Raw genomic sequence first — 15835 nt, forward strand, 5'->3', positions numbered from 1 at the left:
CAGTACGAGTGCCAGTACCAGTGCCAGTATCAGCACCAGTACCAGCACTTGAGCACCTAAGCACCACCACCGCCGACGCCACCACCACCACCACCACCACTACTAATGAAACCCACTTCCTTCGTCGCTCCGGTATCTACTACTGCTGCGGTATCTTGTCTGCTTGTGCCGTTGTAGACCAACCACTGGCACAATGTGTCCCAGCTGGGAGACAGCCCGTTTACTGTCTCATCTCTCGGCCACACTACCACATCGCCGACATCGGGCACACAATGAGCAACGCCGTCAACCGTATCGCGGCGAATTGTTATTTCGCATACATTTAGCGTGTGGACGTATTTAGCGTGATATCTGTAAATCTCCCGCGGACATGGAACGTGGCTTTCGCACGGTATAGTAACAGAGACAAAAGTGTGAAATGCCTGGTCCGTAAAAAGCCGCAGGAAATGTTAGACTCTCTATGAATCAATTAACGAACGAGCCTTGATATGACATTGATAGAGAGACCTTCGTAAAAGTAATTTAAAACTGTATCTCCCGAAAAAAATTTACGTGAAATTCTTTGTTGCATGTTGAACGAGTAAGAAATTACATTTATCATTTGTTCTATAGATGACGAGGAAACTGTTACTTCCTAGGCGCGTTTATATTAAATTGGCGAGGGAAATCGACGAGGCATGCTAATTAAAAAGATGTAATTTTTCTTCTCGCGTCATCAATGCAGCTCGCTTCTTTACTCAGAGGCGCAAATTACGCGCAAGTTCTAATAGCCGCAATTAATAACGCAACTAATAATTGTTCGGCACTCTTTACGCATCGCAAGCCAATTTCACGATCTCACCGTCAGTTTACACGTAAAGAGGACGAGCACGAGTATGAAACTCGCGTGCGCGACTACCGGTTACAAACCACTACCACCGTTGTTCACTACTACCAGCACGGACGTCACCACTACCAGCACCGGTGTTAATTGAGGTGAAGAGGTTTTCGTTCTTGATGTTTGGCACACGAACCAGCTAACCGACCGACCGACCCTATCCATCCACCCATCCACGAGCCGCTGTTACAGGCGATTTCGCGTCAGCTCTAGGCGCTATATTTTCGAATATAATGAGTCGTCTGTCTATCCGTGCGCCGAGGGCACCACCACAGAGATGGTGTACAGGTCGATAGAGAGCATTCGTAAGATCACTGACGTCCACCACACGTACTTTCGACGTGCTATTGAGGACGGTGTCCTACTAGCGGTGCTTGCTTGCTTGCTTGCTTACTTCCCTGCCCGCCTGCCTACCGAAGGCGTGGATCACGGTTTCGGATGGATCGTTGAACTCCCGAGCGGAAGGTGAAACACTTTGAAAAAAAATCGGCCTCGGCGAGAAGTGTGTCACCGAGGCATCGTGGCGAGTAAAATGAGAAAGGCGTGGAGGGAGAGAAAAGGAGAGAGGAATGCCCGAAACTCCAAGAGTTCCTGAGGAACTAGACTTTGCTCACGGTCGATGCGGTTTACCTTGAAACGCCTCCTCCGCTTTGACCGTTAAAAGGAATCTTTCTGTAATAGAACCGTTATCAAATAACTTACGCATTTAATTAATATTCAATGAATTGAAACGTAACTGTGAATGAGCGCAAACGTGCGGGAAACAAAAAAATCTTGATGTCGAATATTCATTTATTTCGAAAGAAAATAAACTTTTCAACGCGAACGGAAAAACGACGATATTTCGAAGATAAATGTTTGCTTTCAGACTGTGTCCGAGAACATGATATTACAGAGATAAATAATTATACCTGCGACGAGAGAGGGTGAATGTTAGCAAACCATTCTTGCAAACGTCGTAAAACGTGAAAATTTATTTATGACCACAGTTGACGACAACCAAAAAATATGACATTAGATATAACTGAGCCACTGAAAATTAGTTGGCAACTTTCTCTCTTATAAGATAATTATAATTCTTAAAACCTTTTGTCTCGTTCTCTAAGCTATTATTATATATGTAATCACGCGAATATAAAATCCATATATTGAATTATAACATTTTTATTTTTAAATGGTTTTTATCACACATCGTATATATACATATAAAAATTTTCTCTCTGGACGCTATATTATTATTAGATATTGTATTCGGAATATTCAGAAAACTTTTTAGCAAAATGGGATACTTTCAAGAAATAACAAATGTATCATAACGTACACAACATACAATCAAATATGTTGATAACGTTATAGTCATGTAGCACCAGAGTTTTGTAATAAATGCATGTATAAGTAATATTAAAAATACATGTCATGGGAACATGACAGTATGTTAGAATTTATCGAGAGGGATAATATTTCTCAACTGAATTAAACGACTATATCGTTATAATAATTACAACCCTGATATCGACAATATGTTGCCGTATCAAGTTATTAATGAAGCATTAATTTTAAGTTGTATAGGGATGACTGGGTTGACGTAAACGCGCTTATCCTTAGTTTCTTATGAACCTTTATCGCGTTTAAACACTGTTGTGTATTAGTTATCTTATACCAATACGCATTTTAATACAAATCATTGTTACATAATTCCGCTTTTGCTTTGAAGATTAATCTCTCTTTGGTACAAAATTTTTGTACAAAATTACTACATAAAGATTTATAGATATTAATATACACTTAAAAAAACAGGTTTTTAAAATATTTTTACAAAATTATTTTTTATACTTTTGAAAAATATAATTGATCATTTTCAAAGGTAAGACTTTTTTGTAAATATGTATGTGTTATGCGTCATTTAGTAAATTACCATAGGAATTTTTTTTTCAATAAATAAGAATTTGGTTATTTTTTATTATAGCAATTGTAAAAATGTCAATACTCTCTTTCAATTTCCTATTATATACCATATGTGGTTTGTGGCGACCAATCGAATGGTCTTCGAAATGGTCCAAGTTGTTGTATAGCGTATTTACCTTTACCACGATGTATCTAATAGCATGCCTTTCTCTGACTAACTTGCTGTTTGTTATCTTTGTCGCCGAAAACATAGACGAGTTTTCTTTGAGTTCTCCAATTTTCTTTTCGTCAATTACTGTAATATTCAAAACAATTGCCATGATAATCTATCGTGATCAGATTATCAATTTAATTAAAACTCTGGAAGAAGAACCTTGCAAACCTTGTAATGAAGACGAGACTGCTATTCAAATAAAATTTGATTATACAATCAGGTTGGTATATCATTTGTCGATGCGACTTTTAACAATATCAATATTAGTAAAAGTCAATAAATGTGTTGATGATACACACACACACACACACACACACACACACACATCAAATCAGGAACTTTATTTATATATATTGTATTTTGTATTTAACATGTAAAAAAATTTGAAAAACAAATTAATTTTCTTAGTACTTAAAACGTGCTTAAAATAAATGAAATTATTACTGCAAATTTACAAATGTATTACACATATGCATTTTGAGCGTTTAATTGACGATGTCTCAAATGTAATTTTGAGATTCATCTTTATACTATTGTAGCCTTGTGTCATCTCTATTGTACAAAAATTACATGTTTCTAATATATATTTTTAAAAAATGTATGTACACAGATCATATTCCATATATTACGCCATCTTATGTACGTTCTCGGTAACGGGTGGTTTGACGGCAGGAGTGTTTAAAATTCTTAAGCGTCAATTTCCTTTTAATATTTGGGTACCTTGGGATTGCACTTCGTATCTTTTATTCTTGTTTACGTCCATTCAAGTAATAGTAGCTATAACTGTTGCCACCGTTATAAACGTTGCAACTGAAACCACGGTATTAGGCTTTTGCTTACAAGTGTGCGCACAATTTGAAATTCTGAAGCATCGCCTTCAGAGAATAGTAAAAGATAGAAAGGAGGAAATGTCACTGAAAAGATCATTATATAATGCATCACACAAAATGAACACATTGTCGAAGCATATTTGTCATCATCTGTGCATAATCAGGTTTGTCAAGTAAATGATAAAGTTACTTTATATATTTACATGTATTTATTTATTAAATAACATATTCTTTTTAAAAATAAATTTTCTTAAATAACGTATTCTTTTATTAAATTAACTGAATTATGTTGGATGTACGTATACCGAGAAAACTATCCAATCAAATTATCCTTTTAAAAGGTAGCAAATTTATATTTAGATTGGGCAAAAATACGATTACGTTTTGTCAAGAATAAAATCATCGGAATGTTTGAAAAAAAAAAACGACTTATCCATTTCAAAAGTGATGAATAAGGATTTATTTTCCATTCATTTTTGTACATTTCGATGATTTTATTCCCATTAAACCTATTTTATTCCTATTAAATTACAGCTAGATTTCTATTTGATTTAAATATTTGTTTGTTACTTTTTGATACGCTAATCCGATCATTATTCTGTAGAAATTTTTCTCAGTTACATACAGTTTGTAACATATACTTCTAACTCTATAATACGTATTTCCAATTATGTATTTGTAATATGTTATTAATGTAATATATTATTTGTGATATAATGTATAAGGGTTTACAGACTTGCCGAAAGAATCAACAATGTGTATAGATACGTGATCTTCATTCAATTTTTTGTCAGTATTTTGGTACTGTGTTTAATTGTGTACTATCTGTCTTCTCATGTGACAGTTGTAGACATCGCCACTTGGATCGGATTCGTATTCAGCATGTTTGTACAGATTTTTGTTTATTGCTGGGCTGGAAATGAAATTATCCTCCAGGTAGTTATGCTGCTATAAAGAGACATATTAAAACATATTTGGGCAGAAAATAATGGGCAAAACAGAAAATTTTACTGTCAAAAATAAATAAAAATTAATCCATTAAGTCCTAAGCAGACCGTTTTCTGTGACTTTTTTTCAGTGGTATTTTATACTATGAACTAATCTTCAAAAAATTTCAAATCTACTTTTTCTAATGTAAAATTTCCTAAACTTTCAATATCTGTCGTCAGAATTTCTAAAAAATGCGATATGGACAATTTATATTAATTTATTTGTAAAAAAGCTTATTTTTCCAGTGATTTTTTTTAAAATCAATATTTACACATAGAAAACGGATAGAATTATTTTGCGTCCATGGACCATAAACTTTCAAATGTACGTGTTAGTATATTTCAATTCAAGATGGCAACATCCAATATGAAGGGAAAATCACAGAGTAATTTTCAGCGAATTTAAGCTTTTTTGTAAATAAATTAATATAAATTATACAGATCGCATTTTTGAGAAATTCTGACAACGGATATTGAAAATTTAGGAAATTTTACATAAGAAAAAATTGATTAGAAATTTTTTGAGGATTAGATTCACAGTATAAAATACCACTGAAAAAAGTCAGAAAACTGTCCGCTTGAGACTTAATGGGTTAATTAGAAATTAGTATCATTTACATAGAGTACCGGACTGGGCGAAGCGGTATATCACGTGGACTGGGTATTGATGACACTTAGCGAGCTAAAGGATTTAATGATAATTATGAAGCGTAGCACAAGACCTATTAAAATAACTAGCAGTTTTTTAGTGACATTATCTCTGGAATCTTATACTAATGTCAGTATTTGAATTTGAAGACTTATCTATGATATTTCTTACAAATACGGTGTTTAATTTTTATAAAAAATTCTTATTTTACAGCTCTTAAAGGCGACTTTCTCCACATTTAACCTTCTAAAACAACTTTAAGATTTTATTTGATTCGTTGTAATACGCTATGTATACGATATCACATAACAAATAAATTGCTTATTGCAAAATTTCAGTATTTATTTTATTAAGGTTGGTGTTTGTTAATACGCGCTTCTGATATCTTACAGAGTATTCGTAACATTGTAATATCAAAACCATAAAATAAAAAATGGGGATTCTTATTTGTAAGTACAAAATGCGTAAATTATGAGATTATAAAGTAATAAATAAAAAACTAATGATTAAATTAAAATTAATTGCGTGATGTTGCAACAAAATTTTTATATAAATATAATTACCTGTGTACGTATGTATATTTTGCTTAAAGTTTCAAAAATTTATTTTTTTACTATATTCTCAGACACCTCAGACCTTTTTTTAAATCTTGAATAAGACATTTTAAACAATTATTTAGATATATAGAATTTTTAGATTACTTTTATATTGACTTTTTAGTGTCGCCGATTTCTGTGTATAACTTGCTACGAGAATTGTTACGTTACAGATTGTATATATTGACACAATAAGGATTAAGTACATTTTAACTATGATACGTTGTTTTTAGATGCTATATATATATATATATATATATCTATATATATATATATATTTATTTATTTATTTATTCGATCAATGCAGATTTTTCCAGAATTATTACAAACATGAACAAATTAAGCATTTAAATTCCAAATCATAGCGTACTGTAACTTTTATTTCATACGCAACGATATTTGTCTATTTGAGTAATTCGATTAAAAGAGAAATAAGAAGGGAAAAGATACCATCTCTATAAAACATTCGATGTCTACGCGATATTGTAGGTGTGTAAGGGTTGATACGTTCTGCCAGCGCTCTTTGTACTAAGCAGGCAAACAATAATTATACGTACAGCAAGAGAATATGTAATAGAATATCTTATAGAGTATTCGCAACATTGTGACATAAAATAAGGGAAATATAATCGCTTACATTCTTATTCACTGAACGGCTTCCATGACCTTTCTGACATAAATGTGAATAAAAATTTTATTCTCTCAATGGGAATATGACAATATGCTTATAAGGGTAAATGTACCCCTTGATCATTAAAAATAAGACAACCGTCGCATACTATATAGCCGTCATTACGCTATTCGCATAAACGGAAAATAAACGTATACTGTAATAAATTATAATAGACTCTATGACTAATAACCGTCTAATGACACAAGACTAAGAAGTAAAAACGAATAAACTCATAGTCTCTTGTAACATGAGTATATAATTTTATTTAGTTGAAATTTAATTGTCTTTATTAAACAATATTAAAACAAACTTACATCTATTACTTCTGTTGCATTGCTAAAAATGTGAAAAGTAGCATTCTGAAAAACTGCGGTTTGCGATAGATATTTGTAACTTTTTTTTTCTCTCTTTAATATATTTTATACAGCTGTGATATCGATTGTTATTTTATAATAATTTAAGAGTAAAGAGCTCCTCTCAATATTAAAACAAATTAAAAAATCATAATTTGTATAAAATAATAATAAATAATTTATAACAAATAATTTTTGACATGTAGGAACACGTTATATTTGTGTGCAACATCTCAGTAAGCTGATTATAGAGAGAGTTGCGAATATGCAAATGTTTTCTCTAAATTTTTTAATGTATACTGTCGGTGGTGTATGGAGGCCGGTCAAGTGGTCATCGAACATTGCTAAGCTATTGTATAATATGTTTACCTTTATTGCAATATTCTTGTTATATTTTTTGATGATAACTCAATTCATGGATATCATTCTTGTTGTCGATAATATCGATGATTTTGCAACGAATACTTTAATGTTTTTGACTATTGTTGCTGTTTCTTGTAAAGCGACTATCGTTGTAGCACGTCGAAATGCAATCATCGCCTTAGTGCAAGTATTAATGACGGCACCTTGTAAGCCTCAAAACGAGGATGAAGTGGCGATACAAACAAAATTTGATAAGTTTATCAGGTGAGCATCGATTCATGGTGACAAAGATTCTCCATGAGTCTCCTCTCTTTATTGAATTTTGTTTAAAGAATCATTGTTTATCAAATTCTATTAAATTTTCTCAATTTTTTCAACGTTTTAAATAAATTAATAAATATTTTAATAAATGGAATTTTAATTATATCATTTTAATTATATATTTTACAGATCGTGCTCGATAAAATATTCTCTTTTAGCAACTTGTTCTTGCAGTGGCGTTACAATAAGATCTTTTCTAAATGCTGTGAATGGTTATTTACCTTATCGAGTATGGCTACCATACGATTTTAACACAACTCCATACGTGTTTTGGATTACATCTCTCCAACAAATTATAGCTGTGATTTTGTGTACCATCATAAATGTCGGCACGGAAACTCTAGTTTTTGGAATGTTTCTGCAAACATGCGCTCAATTTGAAATCTTTGAAAATCGTCTTCATAAATTAATTATTAATAAAACTAACAAATCAATGACAAATAAGATTACATATCTGGAAAACTCATCTCCTTCGTCAAATAAAGGAAAGGCGATAATATCAAAATACGTACATCATCATCTCGAGATTTACAAGTTAGTATTATTTCTTTTCTGCATGTTCACACATCTAGTTTTTTATTTATATTTCAATATCATAACTAATTATTATTTTATCTATAAATTGTATTCTTAATAATGATAACTAGTGTTTCTGACAGAGAGATTTTAAAGCCAAAGAATAATATATAATTAATTATTTTGAATTAATACATAATTGCTAATAATAATTTTAAAAAGAACATTTTTAAGTTATATACGCTAGAATAATTTCACGATTTTTAAGCAAGTTGCAAATTTTAGATGTAATAACAAGAGAGAACGTCTATAACATTGTGTTTATTACGTGACATCATTACAGATATGCCAGAACGGTAAATGCTATATTCAACCAGGTACTCTTTGTCCAATTCTTTGGCAGTGTATTGGTATTGTGTACAAGTGTATATTATCTATCAACACACAGTACACTATCGGAAACAGCTACTTTAATAATATATACTATTTGTATGTTTGTACAAATTTACGTTTATTGTTGGTCCGGAAACGAAGTCATACTTAAGGTAAATCTACATTCACAATCCAGTTTTAAAACATTAGATATATTTGGTAAATATGTGTACATGCGTATGTCGTGATATACATATAAAGCGTGTGATAATATGCATATAAAACATTTAATAAATTTTATGTATGTAAATTATTTAATAAAGTTTATTTATTATTACTATAAAACAATTATTTTGTTTATTTTATGTTGGCAGAGTGTGAGGGTAGGGGATACAATATATAATATGAACTGGCCTTTACTGTCGGTGAACGACAGAAAAGAATTATTAATGATCATGTTACGCAGTACACTTCCTATGAAATTTACCAGTAGCTTCTTAATAACTTTATCTCTCCAATCTTATAGTAATGTTAGTATTCTTATGTTTTTTTGCAAATGTATCTGGTCTTTCGTATTGATATATCTCTGACTCTTTTCTTTCAGATCTTAAAAATATCATATTCTGCGTTTAATGTATTACAAAAATGAGAAACTACTATAAAAAGGACGCTTGGACATTATAAAAATGTTGTAGCGTGTGGATAAATCTGTAAATTTTTGTTTGCCTTGATGAAAATTTTTCTCAACATTTCTGTTCTAATTAGTATAAAAATTCTTAGAAAAAATTTCAACAGGGTGAATTTTTCTTTATTTCAACCTTTCTTCTCATTTCGAATTTTATTTTAAAGATAACGCCGCACTGTTATAAAATGTGGAATCATCCTCTGGCATATTAGATGATATATGATAGTATTAGTAGTTAGTAATACTAGTACTATAGTATTATCAGTTAGCTAGTACTGTTCAATAATTATAAAAAATAAATATTCTCCTCTCAGTAGTAAAAATCATATAAATTAATATTATTCTACAAAATATTTTTATATAAAAAAATAGAAGATGACATTTGCGTGATGAAATATATATAATATGCTATTTTATATACATATTAAATATTTTTTGCACACTGTAACGCAATACAAGTTATATTTAACGCACTAGTAATAATAATTTGGGTTTTGGCATTATATAACTAATAATAAAATAATTTGATCATCTATGCCACATGTCATATACACAACAAGATTGTTTCACAATACTTGTGTTATATTCGACGTATATGTTTACAGTTAACTTAGGAATTACTTAAATATACCATACATTATCTTTTCATCACTACGGTATCTTGCAATTTACAACAACGTGAGACTCTGCGGAAAATACGATCTTTCAATTCTAACGGAGACACGGAAAATATACAATATTTTATCCCATGGGAACGTAACATTGTGCGCGATAAAGAAAGGGTAACTTCCGATGACAAATAAAAAAACTTCCACAATTGTAGTAATCATAGGAGCAGAAAATAATATGTACCCCGTAATAAATGTCTAAACGACTTTATGTCGATTTTTTAATGACTATAATTGACATACTGCAATGGGGTTGACATGTTCAAGTATGTAAAACCGTACATAGCCTCAGTCGCTAGTCTTGCTCAGTTACATTTAAATGAAATTTATTGACCTTCATGATAAAACATATTGTATCAGTAATATTTGTTATTTTTGTTTCATTAGTAACTAGTAAAATTGTGAGAAGCAATATTTTAAAAGAGGTGCGCGATAAATATTTACAATTATTGCTTATATTTGTATTTTTACATGAATAATACAATACAATTAAATAAGATCATCCGTGATTCTCAACTCGATATTATGCACGATTCATGTGTTAAATAAATAACATTTGTCAAAGACTTTAAGAATTGGTAAAATTTATTAAACGTACATATAATCCATTTCGTAGAATATTATACTGTTTTCTATAATAAATTCAATTTACAATTCAAATTAAATTTTTACATTAATTCATCAGATATTTAACTTAGCATATTTAAGGAGATATATACTTTTCGGAATATTTTAAACCAATTTTTGTAGATATTTTACGTATAAAGAGGCTATTCTTTTGAGCGCATCAATAAATTATTCGTAGCAAGGAAGTCCAAAATATGCAAATACTTTCTCTAAATTTTTTAATGCATACCTTTTGTGGTCTATGGCGACCTATCAAGTGGTCATCGAATAGTGCAAAACTGCTATATAACGTATTTACCTTTATTGTAATATTCTCGCATTATCTTTTGATGTTAACTCAATTTCTGGATATAGTTCTTATTGTTGATAATATCGATGATTTTGCCACTAATACTTTAATGTTCTTGACTATTGTTGCCGTATGTTGTAAAGCGACTGTCGTTGTTGTGCGGCGGAATGCGATCACTAATTTGGTACAAGTATTGACGAAGACACCGTGTAAACCTTGTGACGAAGACGAAGCGGCGATACAAACAAAATTTGATATGTTTATCAGGTTCATAATTATAGTTATTAAGATATATAATAAAATAACAGTTTAACTTGCATAAATTGTCGCTAAAATTTAATTTGTGTTACATTTCTGACTCTCCAATTAGCATTGAGGAAAGTTGTAACTTAATTTGTATCCACGTTAAATTTTTTACTTGTTGAATTTTATTGATATTACACTTTAATGTTATAATTGCCGCTTTCAAAAATGTAATAATTATTTATATTTCGTTGAGTTAAAAAAAATTTATATATAAATTAAACATTTTTTAAATAATACTATGTACGTGCACAAATTAATAATTAAATTCAATCAAAGAAAAAATTTATGCAAATTAATTGTACAAGTAAATTTTATAATAATTACAATAAATCTATAAAAGCTATAATGTAATCTCATTTCTATATTTACAGATCATGTTCAATAAAATACTTAATTTTGACAACAAGCTCCGTTACAGGCACTACAATAGGATCAGTATTAAATATTATGCAAGGTCATTTGCCCTATCGAATATGGCTGCCATATAGTGACAATGTACCTATGATGTTTTGGATTATATCCATTTATCAAATTATAACTGTAATTTTTTCCGCTATGATAAATACCGGCACAGATACCTTAGTCGTAGGATTGCTTTTGCAAACGTGTGCCCAATTTGAAATTTTTGAAAGTCGTCTTCACAAATTAATAATCAGTAAAACGATTAAATATCTAGGACATGCATTCTCTTCATCAAATCAAGACAAGATAGGGATATCGGAGTGTATACGTCATCATCTCAATATTTATAAGTAAGTCACAAAGTAATTCATTTTACATCATTTAATATACATAGTATATGTTATTTGATTTCTGTATTCCAAAATCCCTGTTGTCTACAATTATAATTATGGCTTATGACACAAGAAGATATTTAAAATTATAAAAATAATATAACTGACGTTGAAATTAATAGACAATTGGTACAAGTTCGAAAGCAAAGCATTCCGAATGTGATGTTATTATATGGCCATTTCATGTTAAATTACGAAGAAACAAAAATAAAAATTAAATCTAATTGTTCGGTCAGAATCACATAGATGTTTTTAAACAAATGTTATGCATATTAAAATTTTCCTACAATTTTTGAATTTGTAGGAATCATGTTATAAAATTATACGTATCAAGTGTAGTAGCTATCTTACTCAATATAAGACTAATTTGAAACTATTATAGATATGCCAAAACGGTAAATGTTATATTCAACCAGGTGCTCTTCGTTCAATTCTTTGCAAGCATGTTGGTGTTATGTACAAGTGTGTATTATTTGTCAATACATATTACAGAACTGTCTGAAGCTGCAACTTTCTTAGTGTACACCATTGGCATGTTTGTACAAATCTACGTTTATTGCTGGTCTGGAAACGAAGTCATTCTTAAGGTAATTATTAATGTTTTAAAATAATATCAAATTAGATTAACTTGATGGAAACTAACAAATACTTTTTTTGTATAACTTAATTATTTTACAAGAAAGATTATTTCCTGGATACACTTTAAACAAGTCTATAAATACGTGTATGCGTAAATTTCTGCATAAAACACACACACACACACACACACACATATATGTGTGTATGCATAAAAACTAGTAAAATAATGATAAATATTGATAATTATTTAGTATTATTTTGAAATGATAATTATATTTATGTTATGTTGGCAGAGTGTGAGCGTAGGAGACGCTATATATAGTATGGATTGGCCACTATTATCAGTTAACGAAAAGAAAGAACTAATGATGATCATGATACGAAGTACAATTCCTGTAAAGTTCACTAGCAGTTTTTTTGTAACTCTGTCTCTCCAGTCTTATAGCAATGTTAGTGTTATTGATATGACAAATATTTTGATCGTAAGATAAATATCTGTGCGCATTTGATACATTTTTAGTACATATGTTGAAAACACAATTCAAATTTTCCGTATAATATTTCATACAATAGTCCACATTAATGTTATATCTAATTTTTTAGATTTTAAAGACATCATATTCAGCATTTAATATACTTCAAAAATAAAATATAAATAACTAAAAATGTAGTTGTTACGTAGATTCTTATAAATTAGTAAATTCTAATCCTAAAATATCTACGTATTTATTTCAACCTTACTCGATCCTGCACGTCTAGGAATAATGACGCTATTTTATACACACATTGAAGATACATTTTGTACCATGTAATAAAATTCACATTTTGATTTCATATAATACAAGAAGCACTAATTTAGGTTTTAACATGGAGTCGAGGAAAATAATTTCTCAAGTACGTTATAAGCGATATATTATTATACTCTTACAGCTAGTATATAGTTATTGAATGGTCACTTGCCGTAGTCAGCCTACGTTCAAACAATCAACTTGGAACATATATAAATATATTATATAATAGTCATGTCGCTCACATTGTTTCTTATTTTATGCTATAATGTAAGGCGTTGCAAGAAGTACGATCTACCAGTAAGTTCTGGTAAAATAAAAATAATATAAATATTTTATTCGAGGGGAATAAGAATGTGCGTGACACTGTAAAGAACGTGTATCAACCTTCGATGGCGATTGTAAGTAGAAAAAAACTTCATAATTATAGTTTATAGGAGTGGAAAGAAACGTGCGTCTCGTAATAAATATCTAATTGACTTTATGTCAATTTTTTATAGACAATTTAATGGTACTATGGCAAAGAAGTTCAAGTGCGTAAGACTATACGTAGTCTGCCGTAAGACGCGCTTCGTTTTCATTTAAATAGAATTTGTTAAATTTTACAATAATAAAATATGATGTTAGTATTGTTAAGTTTGTTATGTTAAGAGCCAAAGATTTGAAAAAGAGTGCACGATAGTGCATGGCTCTAAACATTAATATTGTTTTTTTTGTATTCGCATGAATAAACGCGCGAATTATTATTACAATTGAATAACTCTCATTCTTCCAAGATTATATTGTACGCGATTTATGTGAATAAATAAAGTGTGTTATATTTCAAACAATTCCATGCAGTGGTAAGTGTGCGATTTAAACAATCTACGGATTTTATTAAACGCGCAATTTATTTCATAAAATGTTATACTGCTTGCTGTATCAAATTCAGTTTTTACTTATATAATCATACCCGTGTGGAAATTCATCTTAGACTCAAAAACCACTGTTTCGAGAAAAAATTGTAAGAGGCTTTATTGCAGATTCTTATTCGGAAAAATCATACAAACATATTAAACGAAAATTCAACTCGGAAAAAGTTGAAAATTATGGTGTAAACAATGAAAGAAGGTGAAAATTTTCGTTTTTTGGCAATAAAAAAAAATTTATTACTGTTAGCAAAAAACAAAAAATATAAGCTTATAGGTATTAAAAATATCTATTAAATGAGCCGTCGAACGTTCCAATTGGTTTATTTTTTAAGGAGAAAAAAATTAAAAACTGCCAAAATTTACCTTTTTTTTAAATTGTTAATAACAAATGGACAAGTGATGGCAAATTTTTGTAATAGGGCTTAAATAGTAACGGTTACTATTCTCTAAAAGTCTTGAAAATTTTAGCCCAAAACATTCATAACTTTTGACACAAAGCTATTTTTTATTTAATTATTTTTTAATTTTTAATTAACATTGTTTACACAATAATTATCAACTTTTTCTGAGTTGAATTTTTGTTTAATATGTTTGTATGATTTTTCCGAATAAGAATCTGCAATAAAAGTGCCTCTTGCAATTTTTTCTCGAAAGTCTAATTTTAATTTTAATGTACTAATAAGTATATATAGACAATAACAAGTACCCAATATCAATAAGTCAATTGGCTCAGTAGATAGAGTACAAGTTTTGTAATCCTAAGGTCCCGGGTTCAAAACTAGCAGTGGCAAGTTTTTAATTATTTTATAAATAATTTAGAAATAATTTTAGAAATAAATATAAAATTACTTAAATAAAATAAAATAAAATAAAATAAAATAAAATAAAATAAAATAAAATAAATAAAATAAAATAAAATAAAATAAAATAAATAAAATAAAATAAAATAAAATAAAATAAAATAAAATACAATAAACTACAATAAAATAAAATCAAATAAAATAAAATAAATAAATAACAATAAAATAAAATAATAAATAAAATAAAATAAAAGGAAAGAAAAGGAAAGAAAAGAAAGAAAAGAAAGAAAGAATAAGGAAAAGAAAAAAAAGAAAAGAAAAAAGAAAAGAAGAAAAAAGAAAAAGGAAAAAGAAAAAGAAAGGAAAAGGAAAAGGAAAAGGAAAAAAGGAAAAGAAAAAGGAAATAGAAAAAGAAAAGAAAAAGAAAAGGAAAAAGAAAAAGAAAAAGAAAAAGAAAAGAAAAAGAAAAAGAAAAAGAAAAAAAAAAAGAAAAAGAAAAGGAAAAAGGAAAGAAAAAGGAAAGAAAAAGGAAAAGAAAAAGGAAAAGAGAAAAAGGAAAAGAAAAATTAAAAGAAAAAAGAAAAGGAAAAGGAAAAGGAAAGGAAAGGAAGGAAAAGGAAAAGAAAGGAAAAAGGAAAAGAAAAAGGAAAATAAAAAGGAAAAGAAAAAGGAAAAGAAAGAAAAAAGAAAAAGGAAAATAAAAGTAAAGGATAAATTAAAAGGAAAAAGG

The 15835-nt window shown here is 29.4% G+C and overlaps 2 protein-coding genes across 2 annotated transcripts; both read left to right on the top strand.

Annotated features, from left to right (window-relative positions):
- The first annotated feature begins 119 nt into the window (after positions 1-119).
- Positions 120-5928, top strand: LOC105830626 (odorant receptor 13a). The gene is made up of 5 exons (XM_028193712.2): positions 120-3216; positions 3607-3990; positions 4561-4762; positions 5438-5593; positions 5678-5928. Exons 1-5 carry the CDS (start codon positions 2855-2857, stop codon positions 5723-5725), a joined length of 1152 nt encoding a protein of 383 aa, XP_028049513.1. The 5' UTR covers positions 120-2854; the 3' UTR covers positions 5726-5928.
- Positions 5929-6380: 452 nt separating this feature from the next.
- Positions 6381-14379, top strand: LOC105830620. Its single transcript, XM_036293832.1, has 9 exons — positions 6381-7713; positions 7900-8304; positions 8630-8831; positions 9033-9247; positions 10817-11194; positions 11605-11985; positions 12410-12614; positions 12900-13055; positions 13210-14379. The coding sequence occupies exons 1-9, from the start codon at positions 7352-7354 to the stop codon at positions 13252-13254; spliced, it is 2349 nt and encodes a 782-aa protein (XP_036149725.1). The 5' UTR covers positions 6381-7351; the 3' UTR covers positions 13255-14379.
- The last annotated feature ends 1456 nt before the right edge of the window (positions 14380-15835 follow it).

The sequence above is a fragment of the Monomorium pharaonis genome, chromosome 11 (genome assembly GCF_013373865.1).
Source record: "Monomorium pharaonis isolate MP-MQ-018 chromosome 11, ASM1337386v2, whole genome shotgun sequence".
Classification (NCBI taxonomy): Eukaryota; Metazoa; Arthropoda; class Insecta; order Hymenoptera; family Formicidae; genus Monomorium; species Monomorium pharaonis.